The sequence below is a fragment of the Chiloscyllium plagiosum genome, unplaced genomic scaffold (assembly GCF_037043375.1).
Source record: "Chiloscyllium plagiosum isolate Xiang-an unplaced genomic scaffold, Cpla_swu_hap1 HiC_scaffold_27, whole genome shotgun sequence".
Classification (NCBI taxonomy): Eukaryota; Metazoa; Chordata; class Chondrichthyes; order Orectolobiformes; family Hemiscylliidae; genus Chiloscyllium; species Chiloscyllium plagiosum.
In genome coordinates, this window is record NW_028270165.1 from 2,355,001 (window position 1) to 2,379,064 (window position 24,064).

General features: G+C 45.4%; 1 protein-coding gene and 1 pseudogene across 1 annotated transcript in view; one reads left to right on the forward strand and one right to left on the reverse strand.

Annotated features, from left to right (window-relative positions):
* LOC148142842 (uncharacterized) overlaps nt 1-4,730 on the reverse strand; it is a 32,028-nt gene extending 27,298 nt beyond the window's left edge. Inside the window, 1 exon segment of the mRNA XM_087975753.1 lies at nt 3,516-4,730. Within this exon segment, the coding sequence (XP_087831879.1) occupies nt 3,516-4,730 (1,215 nt within the window).
* A 6,774-nt stretch (nt 4,731-11,504) lies between these two features.
* LOC148142844 (endogenous retrovirus group 3 member 1 Env polyprotein-like) lies at nt 11,505-12,732 on the forward strand (annotated as a pseudogene).
* Nucleotides 12,733-24,064: the final 11,332 nt, after the last annotated feature.

The window sequence follows — 24,064 nt, forward strand, 5'->3', positions numbered from 1 at the left end:
TTGGAATGGCCGTGAGATGGTTTAATTTTTAAGAAAATAAGCAGGTTAATTCTGATCCAGTAAAAGCAGTATCCAGTCTCATCTGAGCGCGGAACCAACTCAACTGACTGAACAAGCGAAATAACTTTTCTGTCTGCTCTTTAGATGTGACATCCTCTCCCTCTCTCTGTTGATGCAACAGGATTACCAGAGCTGGAAGTATCACTCTCGGAATTAAATTGCTGATTGACAGTTTACTTGAACTGTTTAACATAAGGATTTAAAAGCTGCTCGCCCGATCTCGCACAAAACACAAAAACAAACTGTTCACCCGTGCCTGTGCAGAGGAGAAATTTCACTTGGAATAGATCACAAAATAAGAACTGTTACCAGTCCCGCAACTCATGTGTTTCCCATGGACAAAGTTAAACATCACACACCACCAGGTTATAATCCAACAGGTTTGTTTGGAAGCACTAGCTTTCGGAGCGTCGCTCCTTCATCAGGTGGTTGTGGAGAATGAGATCATGATCACAATTTATATCCAAAGGAGTCTAGCATCATGGAAAGGTGACACATCAACAATTTAAGATTAAGTCTTTCACCTTTAGAATAGGTTTCTGCTCTTTGGTATGTTAATCCCAGAACTTGTTTTTTGTTACCTTCTCAAGAATGCTACTCAAATGCAGAGCTTTTCTAACAGTAAGTGTGAATTCTGTCTGCACTCGAATGTTGAGTCAGGACTGATATTGTTCTTAGAGAAAAACTCTACATTTAAATGACATTTTTGAGAAGGTAATTTATAGATTAGGGTGTAGAGGTTAGGGTGGATTGGCTGTGCTAAATTACCCTTAGTGACCAGGGATGTGAAAATTAGGATGGATTGGCCATGGGATGGATTTGGGCGAGATGCTCTTTGGAGGGCTAATGTAAAATAGATGGGCTGAATGGCCTGCTTCCACATTGTTGGGATTCTATGACTCCCTCCACAAAGGAGCATTTTATCTGCATCTATCCTGTCAAGCCCCTTTCAGAATTCTACTGGTTTCAATAAGACCACTTCAATAAGATCACTCAATCAGGATTCCCAAACTAAGCTTGTCCCACTTGCCTGCGTTTGGCCCATGTCCCTCTAAACCTTTCTATTCATGTACTCATCCAAATGTCATTTAAAATTTGTAACTTCATCTGCATCTACCACATCCTCATCCAAGTTCATTCCACGTGTAAACCAACCCTCTGTCAAAACGTTGCCGCTCAGGTTCCTTTTAAATCTCTCTCCTCTCACTTTAAAAGAAATATACCCCCTAGTCTTGAGCTCCCCTACGCTAAGGAAGAGCCTTTTGGTGTTCACCTTATCTCCACTCCTCATGATTTTATCAATCTCAATGATGTCACCCCTCAATTTCCTGTGCTCCAGTGAATAAAGTCCCAGCCTCTCCTTGGAACTCAAACCCTCCTGTCTTGGCAACAACCTGGTAAATCTTTACTGAACCCTCTCTATTAGAATTCTCCCTATTACAGGGACACTAGAAGCATACTCAGTACTCTGAAAGTGGCCTCACCAACATCCTGTACAACCTCAACATGATGTCCCAACCCCTCTACTCAATGGTGTGAACAATGAAGGCAAGTGTGCTAAATGCCTTCTTGACCACCCTGTCTAGCAGCGATGCAACTTTCAAAGAACTGTGTACCTGAACCCCACCATATCTCTCTTTTACAGCACGTCACAGGGCCCTACCATTATCTGTACAAGTACTGCCCTTCCTTGTTTTAGCAAAACGCAAGCCCTTGCTTTTATTAATACCTCACTCATACACACGCTTTCTCTCAGACACCCACACATACACCCCCCAACACACTCACAGGCACATACTCCATCACACTCTCACTTTACCAAGCAAGCACACACTCTGATGTGCACTCTCATGCACAAACTCACATGCACACATTCACACATCACTTTGTGGGCAAACTTGTATTGGCAGAATTATGTTTGCAGATACATTCTACTTTGCTCAAAAAGTGCACAAACTGCAGTTAGTCAATCCATGTAATATTTTATAAATTCCTACTCTGGAATGAGAACCAGTCTGATTCAAGATTGGGTTACTGACAGACTCGAACCTCACATCTTTAATGCATTGTCTGGGCTGAGGTGTCACCTTTTAAAAAAAAAACCTTAAGTCATCTCGAGAATGTGAATTAATAGTAGTTCTGGGATTCACAAATTAATGAACTGAAACCTGCAACTCGTTCTAAAAGGTGAAAGACTTAACAGCAATCTTGGTTTGTTCAATATGTCATTTCAGTTGCATGACACTGTGATCTTTTGCGATAAAATCTGAGTCTTATGATCCTGCTCCACGGTTACATGATGAAGGAGCAGCGCTCCAAAACCTCATACTTCCAAATAAACCTGCTCCACAGTTACATGATGAAGGAGCAGCGCTCCAAAAGCCAGTGCTTCCAAATAAACCAGAAGGAAGATAATCTGGTGTTGTGTGATTTTTAACTTTATCCACCCCACCAGTCCAACATCGGCACCTCCACATCATTTCCAGTCGACACAGCCCACACCTCCCAGTGATGCCAGGAAACTGTCCAATGACAATGGGATGATGTAGTTCCCGCACTCCTGAAAAATTCATAATTTCTAACAATACTGGCCACTCATTCACTGCTGCAACCGATAAACAACATTGGAAACATAGTACAGGAGACTGTCAGAAATGAGCACAACAGGTCAGGCAGCATCTGAGGAGCAGGAAAATCAACATTGCCTGAAAAATGTAGATTTTCCTGCTCCTTGGATGCTGCCTGACCTGCTGTGCATTGCCAGCACCACTCTAATCTTGACTCTGATCTCCAGCATCAGCAGTTCTCACTTTCACCTGTAAGAAATGAGCAGTTTTAAAACAAAAACCTGGTTGCAATTCAAAGCTTTCAATGAGAGTCTGAACTTGGCGTGAAGTTCATGTAATCTTTATTGCGACCCAACTTTGTTACAGTTTCAGAATCTCCCAGCAGAAAGGCATAGAAAAAGTAGCAATGTGTTAAAAACAGCTCACAGTCAAAGTGCACACACTCCCTCCAACCCCTCACTTTCTTCATTATCGGTCACCACCAAGTTGCCCTTTGTAATTGGATCCTTGGTACACTCTTAACCTGGAGAAATTATTGCCTCACCCAGCATTTTCAACCCGTATCCTGTATCCAAGTAAGTTGTATAGACAGTGCAGAGTCAATCATACTGCTGTGGATCTGGAGTCACGTGTAGGCCAGATCAGGTAAAGGATGCAGCTGGGACGACTGAGTGAATCCTCTCCCTAAAAAAGAACTGCGTGAATCAGGTGGGAGTTTTCTTCCACCCCCACTCCACCGACAATGGTTTCACCGTTAGATTCTGAACTCCAGATTTCTGACTAAATTCCAATTCCAACATCTGCTGCAGTGGGAATCGAACCCGGGAGTCCCCGGAATCAGATTGATAGTCCAGTCGATAATGGCACTTGGCCGTCATTCCTTCAATCCCCCTGCGATGGCACATGAACTCGCTGGTGGCTCCGCAGGTAGGAGGAGCGGGTGAAGGCCTTCCCGCACTCGGGGCAGCGAAAGGGCCTCTCCCCCGTGTGGACCCGCTGGTGCCTCAGCAGGTTAGAGGAATTGCTGAAGGCCTTCCCGCACTCGTGGCATGGGAACGGCCTCTCCCCTGTGTGGACCCGCCGGTGGGTCAGCAGGTTAGTGGAATGCCTGAAGGCCTTCCCACACTCGGGGCAGCTGAAGGGCCTCTCCCCGGTGTGGACCCGCCAGTGGGTCAACAAGTGAGAAGAATACCTGAAGGCCTTCCCACACTCTGTGCAAGGGAACAGCCTCTTCCCAGTGTGGACCTGCTGGTGGCCTAGCAGGTTAGAAGAATTGGTGAAGGCCTTCCCGCACTCAGGGCAGCTGAAGGGCCTCTCCCCGGTGTGGACCTGCTGGTGCCTCAGCAGGGTGGAGGAATTACTGAAGGCCTTCCCGCATTCAGGGCAGCTGAAAGGCCTCTCCCCGGTGTGGACCTGCTGGTGCCTCAGCAGGTGGGAGGAATTACTGAAGGCCTTCCCACACTCGGGGCAGCTGAAGGGTCTCTCCCCTGTGTGGACCCACTGGTGGCTCCGCAGGTGGGAGGAATTGCTGAAGGCCTTCCCACATTCAGGGCAGCTGAAGGGCCTCTCCCCCGTGTGGACCCGCTGGTGGGTCAGCAAGTGGGAGGAATTCCTGAAGGCCTTCCCGCACTCGAGGCAGCTGAAGGGCCTCTCCCCTGTGTGGACCCGCCGGTGGGTCAGCAGGTGGGAGGAATTGCTGAAGGCCTTCCCACACTCGAGGCAGCTGAAGGGCCTCTCCCCCGTGTGGACTCGCCGGTGGGTCTGGAGGTTGGAGGCATTGGTAAAGGCCTTCCCACACTCAGGGCAGCTAAAGGGCCTCTCCCCTGTGTGGACTCGCTGGTGGGTCTGGAGGTTGGAGGCCTGGGAAAAGGCCTTCCCACACTTGTGGCAGCTGAAGGGCCTCTCCCCCATGTGGACCCGCTGGTGGGTGTGGAGGTTGGTGGAATCGCTGAAGCCCTTCCCACAGACAGGGCAGGGGAATCGCCTCTCCCCAGTGTGGCTGTGCCGATGAGTCTCCAGAGCAGACGGGAAACTGAAGCCTTTTTTGCAGTCGCCACACTTCCACGGTTTCTCCACGGGGCGGGATTCTTCTGGTTTCTCCATGGCTGGAGCTTCAGCCACACACAAACGTATGCAGAGCCTATTCCCCACTGTGAATTCCTCTTTCCAGGCCATATAACTGCTTCAGGCTCCGCACTCAGTGCACTGCAATGGTAGGGTCTCTCATCCAGTCCCACTGATGCTGAAAACGTACTCAAACAGGAACCAAAACGCTTTGCTCCTACTCACAGAATCATAGTTGAAAACCGTTGCAATCCCGATGGATTGAGTGACTGTCAAAGTGAGGACTGCAGACACTGGAGAGTCAGAAAGTGTGGCGCTGGAAAAGCACAGCAGGTCAGGCAGCATCTGAGGAGCAGGAGAGTCAACATTTTGGGCATAAGGCCTTCATCTGTTGATTTTGAAACTTCCATCTTCAGATCTTCAAATGCTCTGTAAAAAGAGATTACAAAAGCCATCACTGTCAGTGCAGGGTAGAAATTCTGAACAAGGAATTCTACTTTCTGTGGAATATTCTTTTATTTTGTTATTCCACAAAATTGAAAGCACCATCCCACTCTCCCTTCCCCTCTGTTCTCACTCCACTCTAATTCCCTGAAGGTGCTGATTCAGGATCTTAAAGGGGCAGAAAAGCAAAAACGTCAAGACTGACATCTCTCTGCATTTTGGATAACTCCACAACACTGGGATACAGTTGACAGTGAGCAGGTCTGATTCTGGGAAGCAAACATAAGTGTGTCAATTCATGGGGTAACCTGCAATGCAGCTATTTGTGGAACAAAATGGTTAACGTCCCCAGGAAGGTGGGAGCAAATTGAGACATCAAGACATTAACACCGACACACGTCAGTGAAACTCTTCTGCTCCCAGTCAGGGCAAAACATCTTTGAAAGCTGCTCTGAAAGCCCAGTCTTCACAACCACACTTCTGCTTTCACCAAAGATAATTAGAGTCATACAGCACGGAAACAGACCCTTTGGCCCAACTTGTCCGAGCTGACCAGATATCCTACATTAATCTAGCCACATTTGCCATCACGTGGCCCCTATATGGGCCGGGTGCTGACAGCTGGGACTAAATTGGGTTGGCTATCTGTTCGGCAAGAATGAGTTGGACCAAAGGATCTGTTTCCGTGCTGTACATCTCTATGACTCCAGTCGCATTTGCCATCACTTGGCCCCGATCCACTGAACCCTTCGTATTCATACACCCATCCAAGTGCCTTTTAACTGCTGGAATTGTACCAGAACCCACCACCTCATCTGGCAGCTCATTCCATAACTGCACCACCCTCTCCATCAAAAAAGTTTCCCCTAAGATCTCTTTTACATCTCTCCACCCCGGCCTTACCGGAAACCTCTTACCCTCTCGTTCTGGACTCCCCCATCTGAAAGAAAAGACCTTGAGTATTGACCCTATCCATGCCCCTCAGGATTCTATAAAATGTCTGTAATGTCACCCTTCAGACTTTGGGGAAAACAGCCCGACCCCATCCTTCCATCCCTCCTCGTCCAGGTAATTAAGACACATACCTGAGTTTGCAGAATCTGCTCCCTCCCTGGATTCACTCCAGCTGCTACAAGTGAACAGATTTCCACCCCTCCCCTCTCTCGCCTTCCCAGGATGAACAATTCCTCCAGAGGGAGGGAGTTTCACTCTGAAACTGACAGGGCCACTTCCGCGCATTGTGACGCCATCAATGGGTCGGGGGTGGGGGAGGGTATGGGAGACGGGGCAAGAGAAAGGGGCGGGACGAGATGCGGGGCTCGGCCGGAAGCGGGACCCCGCACTCCGCCTGTGCTGCCCTGCACAGTTTGCAGAAATTCCTTCCCTTCAGAGAATCCCAGTGTAGAAGCAGGCCACTCGGCGCAACGAGTCCACACCGACCCTCCAAAGGGTAACTCACCCTCAACCATTCCCCTAGCCTTTTTGCTCAAAACTGTTCGAAATGGGGTAAAGTGTTGTTTTTGCAGATGTAGAAAAAGCATACAGAAAAGGGGTACAGCAAGAGAACTATTAACCCTGCAGGTATTTAGGGACTTTTCAGTGTATAATTGTGGTTAATTAAATGCTAACATTGGTGTGTAATTACTATAACAAAAAATTATTTTTGTAAAATTATGCTTTCAGCAAAAAGCTGAGATAACTGAAATGCTTGAGCTACACAAAACGATACAAGTTAATGAAATGTCCGAGGATGGAATGTACCAGCAGAATTGATACAAAATGTGAAACCAGATCTTGACAAAATAAATGTATGTGTCAGCATTTACAGAAAGGATGGTTGCCAACCTGGGGAAGGGGCAAGTAATAAGGGTGGAGCGCAGCTGGGCAGTGGTCTGGTACAGTAAGAGAGATTGGGTAATTAGGAGTCTGGAGACATGCCCTCACTCAGCTCAAAGGGTATAACTGTACACTAACCTGAGTGCTAATTTGCTCATTTGCTTCTGCATTTGATGCCCTTTCGTGCAAGATCGTAGAATAAATTGTCTTGTTTCCAGTTTTGGTGGTCTCGTCTAAATTTTATTAAACTTGTTTCTAAAAGATTTGGGGGCGTGTTCCGGGATCCCAAGCTCCGGTCGCTCGGCATTCTTGGAGAAACGGAGAAGGTGCACCTCGCTGATTTCGGCGATCTCTAGTTTCCCCTTGTTGCCGAGGCAGCTCTGGGCGAGCGTGATCCGGACTGGGAGACCCTGGAGACAGGACGGGCAGACGCGATGCAGCGGGGTCGGTCGGGTAACTCTTGTGCACAAGACCCGGGTAAGAAAAAGGTCTTAAATAAGTATTATCTGGGTGACTGGGGTAGGCAGCGGGTTTTGTTTTGTTGTCAGTCTTTGCCACGAGCGAGGCGCACTATGACACGGCGGTTTGGTCGGGTAACTCTTATGGACGTAAGACCCACATTCGCGGGCGGCCGGGATTTGCAGCATTACTTGCTGTTTCGCCGCGGTGCGAAGGGCAGTAAGACGTGGTGGTTCAGTCAGGTTACTCTTGTGTACATAAGACCCGGGTAAAGGTAAATTTCGGGCGACCTCGATTGACAACGTATTTTGCTGTCTGGTATTGCCGCGGGACGGGGTGCGCATTCGACCAAGTAACATATGTGCACAGACCAAGGTATGAAAATTGACCTTTAAGTATTACCTTGGTGGTCGGTTCCGTACGAGAAGTACGGGAGGAATTGGCAACTTAAAAAAATAGAGAATAAAGGTCTTTAATTGGCTAGGTTAATCTAACAAATAAGGTGTCTAACTGATTCGATCACCCAGCCTTAGACCGGTTATTAAGAAGGGAAACCCCCACGCGGAGATTAGGACCCTGAAGTGGGTGTGGAAGAAGGTAACACCGAACTTCAGAGAGGTTAATTGAAATTATATAAAGAAAACGGCCGAGTATTAAAATGGGAAATAAGAATAGCAATTTAGATGTAGAAGGGGACATGAGAGGGACGTTCGAGGACCACATCCCAATGGACAGTCCTTTAGGAAAAATGTTAAGAGATTGGAAGTACAATCCTCGGACGGGAGGAAAGGATAAAAAACAAAAAGATTAAATGTCAATGAAAAACAGCCTTACAGTCAGGAGGAATCAGATCATGCTTCGTATCAGAAGGGCTAGTAGCTGAAGGGCTACTGAGGGTGCACTTTGTAACTAACTTATGGCAGACGCCCAGAAAAATATTCAAAAGCTAGAGGAGTCGTTGCGGGAAACTCAAAGTGTCTGTGAGACATGGTGTCTGTGTGTGTGTGAGAGAGAGAGAGAGAGAAAAGAGCTGTACAGCTAGTAGAAAGTTTAACCCTTTGTGATTCAGTGTGAATGCACATTTGTTTGTTGGTGATTGAATGTTCCCTGGAGCTTGAGATCCGGGATTGTTTTGAATCTGATTTCTATTATGGAAATTTTAACATGATTTCTTTTAAGGTTAAGGATTTTGCAAGATTATGAAATAAAATGTTCTTTTTACAGGTCATGACTGCCTGACTATCAGTTTCTAACTAATCCCTTTTATCCTTACATAAAAGCGATTTATGGAGGACAGTTGAAGTTTTAACTTGAATAGACAAATCCTTTTAAGGCAGCTCTGGTTATTTCACGATCTATAGCATTGCAATTGAGCAATGACTGGTCAGGACTACTTGGGAGGACTAGTTTTGGATTTGAATCAGGGGACTGGAACCGGGTGATTGTGGTGGATTTCAGAGTTGGGAACTGTGTGCATTTTGCATTTTGAATATTAAACACTGAATAAAAGAATTTATAATATATAAATATATATTTACAAGTAAAATTCCAAAATGTATAGTTAGGAACAGGCTTTAAAGAAAAGCAAGCATCAATTGATAAATTGTATTTGAGATTACAGGGAGCAAGAAAAATTGCAATATTTCTTTGAAAGAATCAAGGTTTAAACAAAACATTGGGTGAGGAGATGTTACAAAAGGGAGGAGAAAGGATCGGGGAGGAGATGTTAAGGGGTCTGGTAGACAGGAAGAAGGATCAAAGTGGAAATCCCCACAGGCGGGATGTTATTACTGTGGAAAGACAGGTCACTTTAAGAGAGAGTGTCCAGATCCGAAAACGGAAGTAAAGGCAGTATCGTTTATGAACCTTGATGAAAAATAGGGGTGTCAGGAGTTCCTGCCCCCGGGTACCCACCAGGAACCCTTGATAAATTTAAAGATGGCACCTTACAAAGAGGACGTAGTTTTCCTAGTCAATATGGGGGCAGCAAGGTCATCCTTAAATTTTAAGCCCAAGGGAGTGGGAACAAAAACAAAAGTTAATTGGATTATGGCAACAGTTTTGTGATGAGAGGCACGAAGAATCAGTTTTGCGTTCATGATGAGATATTGCCACCAAATTGGGGATTTAATTAACTGCAAAAGGTGCTATTGAATCTGTTGAGGTTCTTATAAATGAATGTGCTTGAGCAAAAATATATAATTAATAATTAATATTTATAATAATTCAATTGTGTTAGCCTGAATCAATATTAATTGGCAGGATTCCTTCATACATTCTCAGTGACCTGTCTTATTGATTCATGGTTAATTTAAAACATGACTGCATTAATTCATTGTTAATTAAAGAATGGAAAGCTACATTACTGGCCAGTGTGTGTGCAGGCAGTGGTAGCAATAGCCTTATTGGTAGAGGAGAGTCGGAAACTTACTTTTAGGGGAGCCTTAGTAGTCAGCACCCCACATCAGGTACGGTCAGGAGAAGAAAGGGGCATGATTAGAAGAGCTGCTCTGAGGGAATGGAAAAGAGACATCCGGTGGGTGAGGGAGTGATACCAGCCAAAAACAAATTCCCCAATGTGGACCCACATTGGAAGGGTATGGATGAACATGATAGAGGAAAAATGAGGGACTTATGAGAAATGGTCATTTTGGGTATTAAAGAAGCAGCACCTAAATCTCAGAAGTTTTTTAAAGCTTTTCAAGTAAGACAGGAAAAGGAGGAAGCCCTCTCATCCTTTTTACAGAGATTAAAATAAGCCACTAGAAAATATTCGGGAATGAATCCCGATGATCCGGTAGCACAGGGACTTTTAAAGGTCCAATTTGTGACTAAATCATGGCCGGACATAGAAAAGAAATTACAGAAATTAGAAGGCTGGAGTGAAAAACAGATAGATGATCTGTTATATGAGGCACAGAAAGTGTATGTGAAAAGGGAAGAGGAGAAACAAAAACAAAAACAAAAAGCTAAAATAATGGTTGCAGCAGTTGAAGAAATTACGATAGACAATGTCCAAGGTTAGGACGACAAAGAGAAGCGGTATCATTGATGATTTTTGATGAAGATTAGGGGAGTCAGGGGTTCCCTCCTCCTGTGACCCACCGGGAACCCTTGATAAATTTAAAGGTGGGACCTGAAGGAGAGGAAACAGTGTTTTTAGTGGATACGGGAGCAGCACGATCATCCCTAAGCTTTAGACCTAGCGGTGTTAAATTAACTAACAAAGGTCTCAAGGTTTCTGGAGTAAAAGGCAAAGAATTCTTAAATCAGAATGCAGGACAATGGTTCACAGACTCTAGGATCTTGAAATATGAGACAATCTTAATAGAACAGAATGATCTTGTGTTAGTCACAGACAGTTGCTTGAATCCAGCTGCATTTCTGTGGCGGAGAGAGGGGGGTAGCCCCTGGAAATCCAGAACATGACTGTCTTGATATTACTGAATATCAGACTAAAGTGCGAATGAACTTAAGAGACGTACCGTTGCATGTGGGAGCTCGGTTGTTTATCGATGGGTCCTCCCGGCTGATTGAGGGTAAAAAGCACAATGAATATACTGTAGTAGACAGGATAGAGGGAAGCATTATCGAGGCTGAAAGACTGCCTAACGGCTGGTCAGAGTTCAATGAAAAATTTTTTAAGAACTATACTGTGGCGCTCGGCTCTTCTTTGTCTATTCTTAGGAATAAAGGCCTGTTGGTACAGACACTGCCATTCAAGTTTGCAGTACATCGAATACAACCGGGTAATTGGGTCCTGATCAAGACCTGGAAAGATACCAAACTGCACCCGTGCTGGGAGGGACCATTCCTAACTCTCCTGACTAGTGAAACAGCTATTCGGACTGCTGAGAAAGGGTGGAGTCATCACACTCGCGTTAAAGGTCCTGTGAATGCCCCAAAGGCGGAGTGGCACGCTCATCCTACAGACAACCCTCTGAAAGTTAAGAAAGAAAGAATGAACGGAGACAAAAGACTCTTTTAACGTTTGCTGATATACATATTGTTATTGATTGTAAGGGCTGTGTGACACCTAAAATGTTAAGACAGGACAGTAGGCAGAGTTCAGAGATGGGTAGATACTGGTATAGTATTGTAACGTTAGTAGTACTAACTATTCAAGGAAATGCGAAAAATCACTTCACTACGCTGTGCCAGAATTATGCTAAACAAGAGGGACTTGCCGACTGTTGGGTCTGTGCAGAGGTCCCACACCATGGCAAATCTGGGATCCCCACCTCGGTAATACCGCTCACTAAAAAAAGTGTACGATGTACAATAATTTGATGTGGGTTCAAATAATACAAAGTGGAGGTTTGAAAGAAGCAAATATAGCTTTGCGGGATGGTTCCCAAGGCCAGTTCCAAAACATCAGGGCACTATTGATAGTCTTAGAATTTCCCCACCGAAAGGAGCAGTAAATACCACCTGTTTCTGTAATCAGAATGATGCTGCACCTTTCCAACTGGGAAAATCATCTTGTGTCCACACCAGTCAAGCCACTGCCATGACCACTCCCCAAATATTAAACGGAACATATTGGGTATGCGGTCTGAAGGCCTATCCATCCCGGGGAAAAATATGTTCGTGTGATCAAATGTGTCATATTATGAAGTTGACGAAACACTTCCCCAAAACCAGAAAGGTTGGAGTAGCTGCTGTTACCTCGCTTATATAGTCCCTCACCTCCGAATAGAAAAGCTTGAGCCCAACCTGAGAAAGGAAGGGGGGATAAGACGCAAGACCAGAGAGGTCTCAGAAGGAGACCGTCTACTGTGGACACTACTCCCAAACTACAGCACTACAAGGGCAGGGGTGGAAATACAGAAATAGCAGCTGCCCTTGAAAATTTAATTAATGATACCACCGACGCGATGGGAGAAACTCAATCCCAAATATCGGCCATAATCACTGAAATGATTGCCACAAGACTGACAGCTTTACAGAATCGAATGGCTTTAGACTATCTTTTGGCCGAAAAAGGGGGAACCTGTGCTCTGATTGGTAAAGAATGCTGCACCTTCATCCCAGACATCTCTTCCATAGTGGAAGATAAGGCAGAAATAGTAAAGAAAAAGATAAGCAATATAAGACAAATTGAAGATGAACTCCGAAAAGATGAAGGATGGGGATGGGGTAACTGGAGATTGACCGGGTGGGAAAACGGTTAGTGAATTTAGGCATTTATGTGCTACTAATAATTGTAGGTTTACTGATAGGGTTTAATGTGTTAAAATGGATAATGACTAAGCTGGTAATGTCTTTGGGAGGACAACAACCAATAATGGTACAAACTTAGAAGGACAGAAATGACTAGATTGTGAACCTCGACACCATAGGGTGAAAAGAGGGCAAAACATAAGATTGCAAAAACAACAAATGGTGAAGAAAAGAAATGGGGGAATTGTTAGAAATGGGTAAAGTATGTTTTTGCAGATATAGAAAAAACATACAGAAAAGGGGTACAGCAAGAGAACTATTAACCCTGCAGGTATTTAGGGACTTTAGTGAATTTAGTGTATAATTGTGGTTAATTAAATGCTAACTTTGGTGTGTAATTACTATAACAAAAAGTTCTTTTTGTAAAGTTATGCTTTCAGCAAAAAGCTGAGATAACCGAAATGTTTGAGCTATACAAAATGATACAAGTTAATGAAATGTCCGAGGATGGAATGTACCAGCAGAATTGATACAAAATGTGAAACCAGATCTTGACAAAATAAATGTATGTGTCAGCATTTACAGAAAGGAAGGTTGCCAACCTGGGGAAGGGGCAAGTAATAAGGGTGGAGTGCAGCTGGGCAGTGGTCTGGAAGGGCTTATGCCCTAAACGTCGATTCTCCTGTTCCCTGGATGCTGCCTGACCTGCTGCGCTTTTCCAGCAACACATTTTCAGCTGTGATCTCCAGCATCTGCAGACCTCACTTTCTCCTCAGTGGTCTGGTACAGTAAGAGAGATTGGGTAATTAGAAGTCTGGAGAGATGCCCTCACTCAGCTCAACTGTACACTAACCTAAGTTCTAATTTGCTCATTTGCTTCTGCATTTGATGCCCTTTCTTGCAAGATCGTAGAATAAATTGTCTTGTTTCCAGTTTTGGTGGTCTCGTCTAAATTTTATTAAACTTGTTTCTAACAATACTAACGCTCCTGACTTACGCACCTAACCTGCACATCCCTGGGCACTATGGGTAATTTAGAACTGCTAATCCACCCTAACCTGCACATCCCTACACACCATGGATAATTTTGTATTGCAAATCCCCCCCTAAAATGGATAAAGTTAAAAATCACACAACACCAGGTTGGAGACTAACAGGTTTGTTTGGAAGCACTAGCATTTGGAGCGCTGCTCCTTCATTAGGTGGTTGTCAAGAATAAGGTCATAAGACATAGAATTTATGGAAAAACATGACAGAGTCCATGTCATTGAAATGACATGTTGAACAAACCTGGATTGTTCAGTCTTTCATCTTTTCGATTGGGTTGCAGGCATCATTAACATGCAAATCCCAGAAATACCTGTAAGGCACCTTCTCAAGAGAACTTAAAGTTTTATAACAAAAAGTGACATTTTAGACCAGCTCTGCAAGTGAAGTGTAGTGCGGTGCGGTGCGGTGCGGTCAGGAGAGAGAAAAATGTCTATTTCCATCCTGTATGTCTCTACCTATTTGAGAACAGATGCCTTACTTCTGTTGGTGTAAGTATTGTTGTAAATCATTGCTGGGTACTAATAGTTAGATATAAGGGAGAAGAGAATTCCTCAAATAGGGCAGTATAAGAATCCTGGGAGAGCTCTATTTCTGGTTTACTTGCTAATGAACAAACATTAAACACAAGCACCTATTTATTTCAAATTTGATTTCATTTTCCTTGTGTGATTCCCTGCTGTGACTACACTTGCCTGGATGTTGACAGGCTGGGAGATTGTGGGTTGGGGCTTGATTGACTGAATGTTTTATTGTTTCAGAAGGTGTAGAAGGGAACAGGGAGATCAACAGAGGACAGAGAAATCAGGACCTGAAATCTGAGCTGACACCAGACTACCCTGTGATCAGTGCTTTGATTAGCAGTGCCAACCCTCCACCTTTACCTAACTTCCCATTTGAGGACACCCTCAATATTCAGGATCCAATCCTTGTCATCCTGAAGCCATGTCTCTGTAGAAGTGTCAGATCGCAATTATTCACTTCAATGTATGTAGTCAATTCATTCACTTTTGTTACAATGCAGCACACATTCAGACACACCATTTTTAGTTTCAATTTTTGTGATCTTTAGAATCTAGTTTTGATTGCTGGTACATTTACTCTCCTTGTCCCTTTCAATTGTTCTCTGATGTTCATTTTCCACATCACTACATTACTCACTGGCCTTGATTTGGATTGGCCATAATGTCCAGGGACGTGCATGTTAGGTGGGTTAGCCATGGGAAATGCAGGGTTATAGTTTCGGGGTAATAGAAGCAGGAGTAGGGCCATTTGGCCCATCCAGCCGCTCCGCCATTCATTAAGATCATTGCTGATCTATCCATTCTCTCAGCTCCTCCTCCTTGCATTATCCCAACTACCCTTAATTCCCCTACCATTGCAAAAACCCATCCAACTGTGTCTTGAATATTCTTAATGAAGCTGCCTCTACTGCTTCTTTGGGCAGAGAATTCCATAGATTCACTACTCTCCAGGAAAAGCAGTTCCTCCTCATCTCTGTCCTAAATTTACTCCTCCTAATCTTGAGGCCTGGTTTCATTCACCAGCAGAAATTACTCAATAGGTAGAGCTTCATCCCCACAGTGCAATGAATTCCCACTTTCCACCAAAAACCTGGATGCAACTCATTCAGTTGCTGTCTCACAAATGCAAGATTTCATTGTAACTTCTTCAGTTCCCATTAAGGGCAAAACATCTTTGAAAGCTGCTCTGAAACTCCAGCCTTCACAATCACACTTCTGCTTTCACCAAAGATTAGAGTCATACAGCACGGAAACAGCCCATTTGGTCCAACTTGTCCGGCCAAACAGATATCCTAAATCAACCTAATCCAATTTGCCTGCATGTGGCTCATTTCCCTCAAAACCCTTCCTTTTCATGTACCCATCCAAATGCCTTTTAAAATTCTTCCTCACCTCAAACATATACTTTCTAGTTTGGACCTTTCTACTTTGGCAAAAGTAACTTGGTTATTCACCCTATCCATGCCCCTTCCGAACGTCTATAAGGTCACCCTTCAGCCTCCAGTGCTCTAGGGAAAATATCCCCAGCCATTTGAGTCTCTCCCTGTAGCTCGAACCCTCCAACTCTGACAGGAGCATTAAAAATCTTTTCCGACCCCGTTCAAAGTTTCACAACATCTTTTCTATAACAGGGAGACCAGAAATGAATGCAGTCTTCCAAATATGGACTTACACAGCTGCAACATGACCTCCCAATTCCTGTACTCTCTGCTCTGACCAATAAAAGAAAGCATACCAAATGCCTCCTTCACTATCCTGTCTACCGGTGACTCCACTTTCAAGGAACTATGAACCTGCATTCCAAGGTCTCTTTGTTCTGCAACACTCCCCTTAACGGTGTCAGTCCTGCCTGGATTGCTTGACCAAAATGCAAACTACACACCTCTTAAACTAAACTGCCACTTCTTGGCCCATCAGCTCACCTGATCAATTCTCATTCATAGTGAACTCTGTTTCCTCTCTTATTCCTTTGAAGTTGAAAATCTCCACCCCACACACCCTCTCTCCGTTCTCAGTTTGCTGAACCTAATCCCTGCTGGACCTCATCCTGAAGGGTCTGCTTCATGCTGATTAACAGACCCACACTCAGGGTGGAGAGGGGGGTGGGGACCTAATTGAAACAAGGAATACTGAACAGCCTGGACAGAGTGGAATTTGGAAAGGTGTTTCCATTGGTTGGAGGGATTAGAACCAGTGGGCACAGCCTTAGAGTAAAGGGAAGACCTTTCAGCATGGAGATAAGGAGAAACTTCTTCAGCCAGACAGCAGTGAATCTATGGAATTCACTGCCACAGAAGGCTGTGCAGGCCAGGTCACCGAGGACATTCAAGATTGAGATGGAGACGTTCTTGAGTCTCAAGGTGATGGAGGGTTACGGAGATGAAGTGGGAGAATGTGGCTGAGGAACCTATCAGCCATGATTGAATGGCAGAGCAAACCTTGAATGGTCCAATTTCTGCTCCGATGCCTTATGTTCTCTTGCTGTCCTGGACACACACAGAGTGCATTGGAAGCAGGAGTAGGCTGTTTGGTCTTCCAAGCCTGCACCAACATTCAACAGATTATCGGCAGATTCACAACCATCAAGATGAATAGTTTGGGACTTGTTCACTGGATCACAGGAGGTTTAGAGGTGACCTGACAGAGGTTTATAAAATCACGAGGGGCAGAGATGAGGTGACCGCTGGTATCCTTTCCCTAAGGTGGGGGTTTCAAGTTTAGGCAGCGAATTTGAAGGTGCGAGGAGAAAGGATTTTAAAAAGGCGGGGGGGGGGGGGCACTTTTCTTTTTACACAGATTGGTTTGTATGTGGAATGAATGTGGATGCAGGTTGAGTAACAACATTTAAAAGACATTTGGATAAGTATATGAATAGGAAAGGTTCGGAGGAATATGTGCCAATCACAGGTAGGTGGAATTAGTTTAGTTTGTGAATATAGTCGGCCTTAGACTAGTTTGACTAAAGGGTCTGGTTTTGTTGGTGTCTGACTCTGTAACTGTTCTATACTGGGGTTAAATCATTTACTTGCCTTCCCCCAGAAACATCCACTTCTTTGGTGTTCAAAAATCAGATGAACTCAGCCTTGAATAATATTCAATGACCCCCTAACGCAGGAAGACATCCCCACTTCTGAACGCAATTCCTCTTGTTAATATATCCCTTGCCTTGCTGATTGCTTGCTGTTGAAACTTTATTGCTGGAACAGCACAGCAGGTCAGGCAGCATCCAGGGAACAGGAGATTCGACATTTCGGGCACAGGCCCTTCTTCAGGCCCTGATTGCTTGCTGCACCTGTCCAGGCAAAAGTGAGGACTGAAGATGCTGGAAATCAGAGTCGAGATTAGAGTGATGCTGGAAAAGCACAGCCAGTCAGGCAGCATCTGAGGAACAGGAAAAATCGACATTTCAGGCAAAAGCTCTTCATCTGCACCTGTCTGACAACTGGCACTGACTGGTGTAGAAGGATGCTGAGGCCCCTTTGCACATCCACACATCATTCCTGATGAAGTGCTCGGGAACGAAATGTCGACTTTCCTGGTCCTCGGATGCTGCCTGACCTACTGCCTTTTTGCAGCCCCACACTTTGACTCTAATCTCCAGCATCTGCAGTTCTCACTTTCCCCACATCCCAATATATCGCCATTTAAACAATACATCTCCTTTCTGCTTTTTTTTCACAGCAATGGCTATAACTTCACATTGAGATACTGCATTTGTCACGTGTTTGTAAATTGTGGTCTTATCTACATTGGGAAGACCCAGTGTAAACTTGGGGAACAGTTTGGCGAGCATCACAGCTGGGTCTGCAGATGCTGACCAGACCTCCCAGTCACCACTCATTTTAATTCCCCTTCCCACTCCCTTTCTGACAAGAACATCTTAGCCTTCCTCGATTGCCACAACGAACCAAACCGTAAATTGGGGGAACAACACCCCATCTTCCGCCCGGGCAGCCTACAGCCTGCAGGACTCAACATCAAGTTCTCCAATTTCAAATAACCTCCCTTTCCATCCCCCGACTCCCTTCTCAGCCCCGTGCCCCTCATTTCCACTTCTCCCTTTCATTAACCTGATTTCTTTCACCCATTGACTCATCAGGCCGTAACCTCTCCCTGTCTTCACTTATCCCCACTTTAGCCCCCTGCCCCAGCACCCATCCCCAGTCCTGAAGAAGAGTTACACCCAAAATACAACTTCTCCACTTCCTGATGCTTATTGGTTTGCTGTGTCGTTCCAGCCTCCTGCCTGTCTATTTTGCCAATTGAGACACAGACCTCGACCATGTTTCCAGAGTCTGTCCCCTCCCTGGGTTCACTCCCTTTCCTTTCAGTTCCTGCAAATCAACAATTGAATCCCAGAATGAAAACGAAACAGAAAAGGGGGCGAGAAAAGAGAGTACTGTACTCACAGATCTTAGACAGAGGAAGGAATTTGCAGTCTGGGTGAAGCTCAATGTTGATTCAGAAAGAGAGGAGCAGGAGTAGCAGCTTCAGAAACTCATGGTCCAACTTCCGAATTCAGACAATGCTGTGGCTCTGATTGGCAGGAGGACCATTCTCCTTCCGGTCCTCCAGGGTTGCCTACTGGGCCATCAAAGGAAGATCGCGAGCCTTTTTTTGCGGAACGCGATGAGCATGCCCAGAGTTTTGCTGATACCGGTGGGCATACGCACTGCGTTGCTGACACCGGGTAACATGCGCAGTATGCTAACTGGGGATGCTGGTGTTCCTGTCAGATTTTAAGAGGCCAAATGCCAATGGGGAAAAAAGGGGTTGAGGCACAATTTGTTTTTTCGCTGTGGTTTGACACTTCATTGCTTTTGCATTCTGTCTGGATGCTCAACTTTTGTATGTCTTTTCACCACGTTGGGGGGCGAGTCCAGAACTGGAGGGCATGGGTTTAGGGTGAGAGGGGAAAGGTTTCTGAGGGGTAACCTTTTTGCACAGACGGTGGTGCGTGTCAGCCAGAGGAATTGGTGGAGGCTAGTACGTATGATAATATTTAAAATGCATCTGCATGGGGATATGAATAGGACAGATTCGGAGGGATAAGGGGCCAAATACTGGCAAATGAGTCACTAGATTAATTCAGGATATCTGGTCGGCATAGACCGAAGGGTATGTTTCTGTGCTCTGTGACGCTATTTCTGGATAGTTGGAACAACTTCATTAGGCCATTCACCCCTTACAGTCAAGATCAGAGTGGTGCTGGAAATGCACAGCAGGTCAGGCAGCATCCAAGGGAGCAGGAAAATCGACGTTTCAGACAAAAGCCTGAAATGCTGCCTGACCTGCTGTGCTTTTCCAGCAACACATTTTCAGCTCTGATCTCCAGCATCTGCAGTCCTCACTTTCTCCATTTCTAACCCCTCCCGACTCCCAGGTAGAGTCATCACCATCCATTTTCTGTGTGTGTGTGTCCTTTGAAGGGCTTGATACAGCGGTCAAAGCTGGTTCGAGGCATGAGAAAAGAAGGGTGTGGTTGGGGCTGGGGAGAAAAGAGACAGAATGGATGGGGGACAGAGAGAAACTGTGGGGGGGTGGGAAACAGAGAGAGAGAGAATAAGTGGGGTTGATAGAGAGATTGGGCGGGGGAGAAAGAATGGGCGTGGCGGAGAAGTGGGAGATGGCACAGGGCAGGGTGACACTAGGCACACAGATACACAAGATGATCACTGAGCCATCAGTTAGCCAACTTGACACACAAGATGGCCGCCAGATGACACTACGGAGAGAAACAGCAGAGCTGATACAGATACTGCCTGGGGCCACCAGAATGCCAGCACAATGGACTCACAACCCAGGTGATTAGTTTAAAGCGGGTGGGGGAGAGAATACACATGAGTAATGAACACTGCCCGCCGAATTGTCTGGGTCCAGCCAACACCCATTATAGAAGTGCTAACAGCTTGATACAGACTCAATACCAAATGCTAATAGCCAGGGCTGCAGGAATCCTCCTTCTCAGGAAGAGCAATTAGCGCCCATTACTACAACAATGGATTTCCATGCAGACATTGAAATGGACAATGTCTGCACTGAAACTGACAACGACTGTGCGGAAACTAACAAAGGCTGTGCCTGAACTGACAAAGACTGTACCGAAACTATCAACAATTCTACAAGGATTACCATAAACAAATCATGTTACAAAGACAATAATCTCATCCCTGACCGATTGTATCACAAGATGTATAAAGGTTTCTTGACGTGTGCTCCAGGTCGAGAGAAGTCTCGCAGCTGACACTGTTCTGTTGGTGCCTTTCTCTCCCCGGAGCCCCGGTATTTCCTCGTGCAATAAACTCTGTCATTGAACCTCAATTCTGAATCCGAGCCTAGTGTTTTTCCCCACAACAGGGGAGAGAGAATGGGCGGGGATGGCAGATGGTGGGGGGAGGGAGGGAGAGAGAGAGAATGGATAGAGAGGAGATGGTGGAGGCCTGGAAGAATAGAAATGGGACAGAGAGTGTGGTGAGAGAATAGATGGGGGCAGAAGGTGTGGTGGAGAGAGAATAGATGTGGCAGATGGTGTGCAGAAGGACTGGTCAGAAGGCAGAGGGTGAGGAATGAAATGACAGGGTTGCAGAGGGTTGCGTGAGAGAGAATGGACAGGCTGTATGAAGTATAGAGGGAGAATGGACAAGAAGCTGGGGATGAAAAGAGAATGGACAAGGGGCGCTGTGGATGGCGGGGGAGAATAGACAGTGGGATCTGTGGGTGATGGGGGGAATGGACAGGGGAAGCTGTGGCTGGCCAAGATCAAAAAAGTTGATGACAGTAAACATTTATCAGATTGTTTCTGGAACAGAAAAACTTGCACTGGCGTCTCCCAGAAGAGGGGTGTCTCGTATGTATTCCTTCAATTTGTTTTAAAATAATTGTTATGTATCTTAATTGTTAAGGTGTACCTGGCACCCAGAGAGATGGCTGTGGTTGTTGGAGGTCAGTCATCTCAGTTCCAGGACCGTCTCTGCAGGAATTCATGGGGTAGTGTCTTAGGCTCAACCATCTTCATCAATGATCTTCTTCCATCATAAGGTCAGAGGTGGTGATATTCACAAATAATTGCACGATGTTCACAATTCCTCACAAACTGAAGTAGTTCAGTTTGAAATGCAACAAGATCTTAACAATATCCAATGGGCTGATGAGTGACAAGTAACATTTATGCCACGCCAATGCCAAACAATGACTCATCCCAAAAAGAGATAATCTGACCACTGCCCCGTGATATTCAACAGTGTTACTGTCACTAAACACCCTGCTATCAACATCCTTGGGGTTTACCATTGACCAGAAACTCAACTAGACTAACAACAGACAGAATGGCAACAAGTGCAGGCAACCAGTCAGGAATATTATGGCAAGAAACTCCCCAAATCCTGCCCATCTTCTACAAGGCAGGAGTCAACAGTATAACGGACTACTCTCCCACCAGCTTGGATGGGTGCGGCTTCAACAACATTCAAAAAGCTTGATACCATCCAGGACAAAGTCGTCTGCTTGATTGGCACCATCTCCACATACATCCACTCCCTCTGCCCGACTGTTCAGAAGCAGGAGTGCATATGATCTACAAGACACAACACAGAAATTCACCAAAGATCCTTAGAAAATACCTTCCAAACCAACAACCACTTCCATCTAGAAGGATCAGGCAACAGACACTTAGGAACACAACTTCTTGCAAGTACCCCTCCAAGCCACTTACCATCTTGACTTGGAAATATATTGCTGTTCCTTCAGTGTTGCTGGGTCTAAATCCTGGAATACCCTCCGTAAGGACATTATGGGTCACCGTACAGCGTGTGGACCACAGCAGTTGAAGAAGGCAGGTCACCATTACCTTTTCAAGCGGAACTAAATGCTGGCCAGCCAGTAAAGCTCATGTACCATGAATAACTTTTAATAAATGGTTGGAATCTGCAAATTAAAAAAAAACAGTGTTCAGGTGGAATAGACGTCGGGCTTTGATTTGGTTCTGGATTAGTGGTGCTGGAAGAGCACAGCAGTTCAGGCAGCATCCAAGGAGCTTTGAAATCGACGTTTCAGGCAAAAGCCTGAATAAAGGCAGTGAGCCTGAAGCGTGAAGAGATAAGCGAGGGGAGGGTGGGGGTGGGGAGAGAGTAGAATAGAGTACAATGGGTGAGTGGGGGAGGAGATGAAGGTGATAGGTCAGGGAGGAGAGGGTGGAGTGGATAGGTGGAAAAGGAGCTAGGCAGTTCGGACAAGTCCGGACAAGTCATGGGGACAGTGCTGAGCTGGAAGTTTGAAGAGCTTCCGGGCAGAGGAAATGACCTGGGAGTTGCAGTGGGAGAGGGACTCCCTGAGATTCTTGTAGAGAGAGGAGGAAAACTTCTTCAAGGCAGGCATGATTTGGTCCTTATTTGAGGACGGACAAAGAGCGATATACTGACACTGAATTGGAAATAGAGTTTCGAGTTAAACATCTGTAGTGTTTCACTCAGTGGATCAATTGAAAATCGATTAAAGATTGGCTCCTGGCGTGTATGTCATGAACACATGAAAAAGGACCGTTAAGAAGGCATATGGGACTCTTGATTTCATCTCGTTCATGGCTGATGTCCTACCCACAATCCCATGCGACCCAGATACTGCTCTATCTGCTGTGAGCAATGTTCATGGTGCTCATGTGTGAGATCGGAATGGGGCCCCGTCCCTCGTCGTTCTGATGGACGGTGCGACCAACCTTTGGGAATCCCAGGAGGACCGGAAGGAGTCTGGTCCTCCTGCCAATTAAAACCCCCGCCATTGTCTGAATGCGGAAGTTTGACCATGAGCTTCTGAAGCTCTTCTCTCGCTAAATGAAGATTGAGCTTCAGTATATACTGCATCTTCCTTTCTCTGTTTAACATCTGGAGTACCGCACTCTCTTTTCTCGCCCCCTTTCCCATTTCTTTTCTTATCCTTGGGTTCAGCTGTTGGTTTTTAGGAGCTGAGGGAAAAAGGAAGGGACAGACTCTGGAAAAGGTTGGTTTAGATCTGTGCCTGTTAATGTTTGACAGGCTTTGTTTCCTGAGCTTGATACATTCATTTGTCTGGCAAAAAAGGATGGCCTCTTGATCTATGTTGGGGATGGAAGTGGATTATGCTGTGGGTGACTTGCTCGTAGTAGTCCAATAAGTATTGGATAAGTAATCATGACACACAAACCTTGAGTTATTGACTGTTTATTCGAGAGCTCACGGGGAGAGCCAAGTCGACCTAATAGTCACAAGTCACTCCGACGAGAAACAGAGAGTTATGTGATTATATAGGTTACAGTCATTTAACAATTAGCAAACTGTTAATTGCAGGATATTGAGTAACTAAGTCACATTGCCCAGCGACGTAGTGTCTGGACGGTGTTGGTCAGTAGCTGATAAGTGTGCAATAGGTCCTTGCAAAGAGAAGGATATTCCCATGGAAGGAAAAAAAAATTGTTTATCAGGTAGCAGTACAGCTGCAAGGCCGAGTGTCTCTGTTGAGTCTGGGAATTAAGGGTAGTTGGGACAATGCAGGGAGGAGAAGCTCAGACAATGGAAAGATCATCCATGATCTTAATGAATGGCGGAGCAGGCTGGAAGGGCCAAATGGCCTATTCCTGCTTCTATTACTATGAAACTATAACCCTGCATTTCCCATGGCTAACCCACCTAACCTGCACATCCCTGGACACTGTGGCCAATTTAGCATGGCCAATCCAAATCATGGCCGGTGAGCAATGTAGTGATGTGGGAAATGAACAATAGAAAGGGACAAGGAGAGGAAATGTATCAGCAATCGAAACTGAATACTAATGTCACAAAAATTGAAATGATACATGGTGAGTCTGAATGTGTGCCGCATTGTAACAAAAGTGAATGAATTAACTGCACACATTGGAAGTGAATAATTATG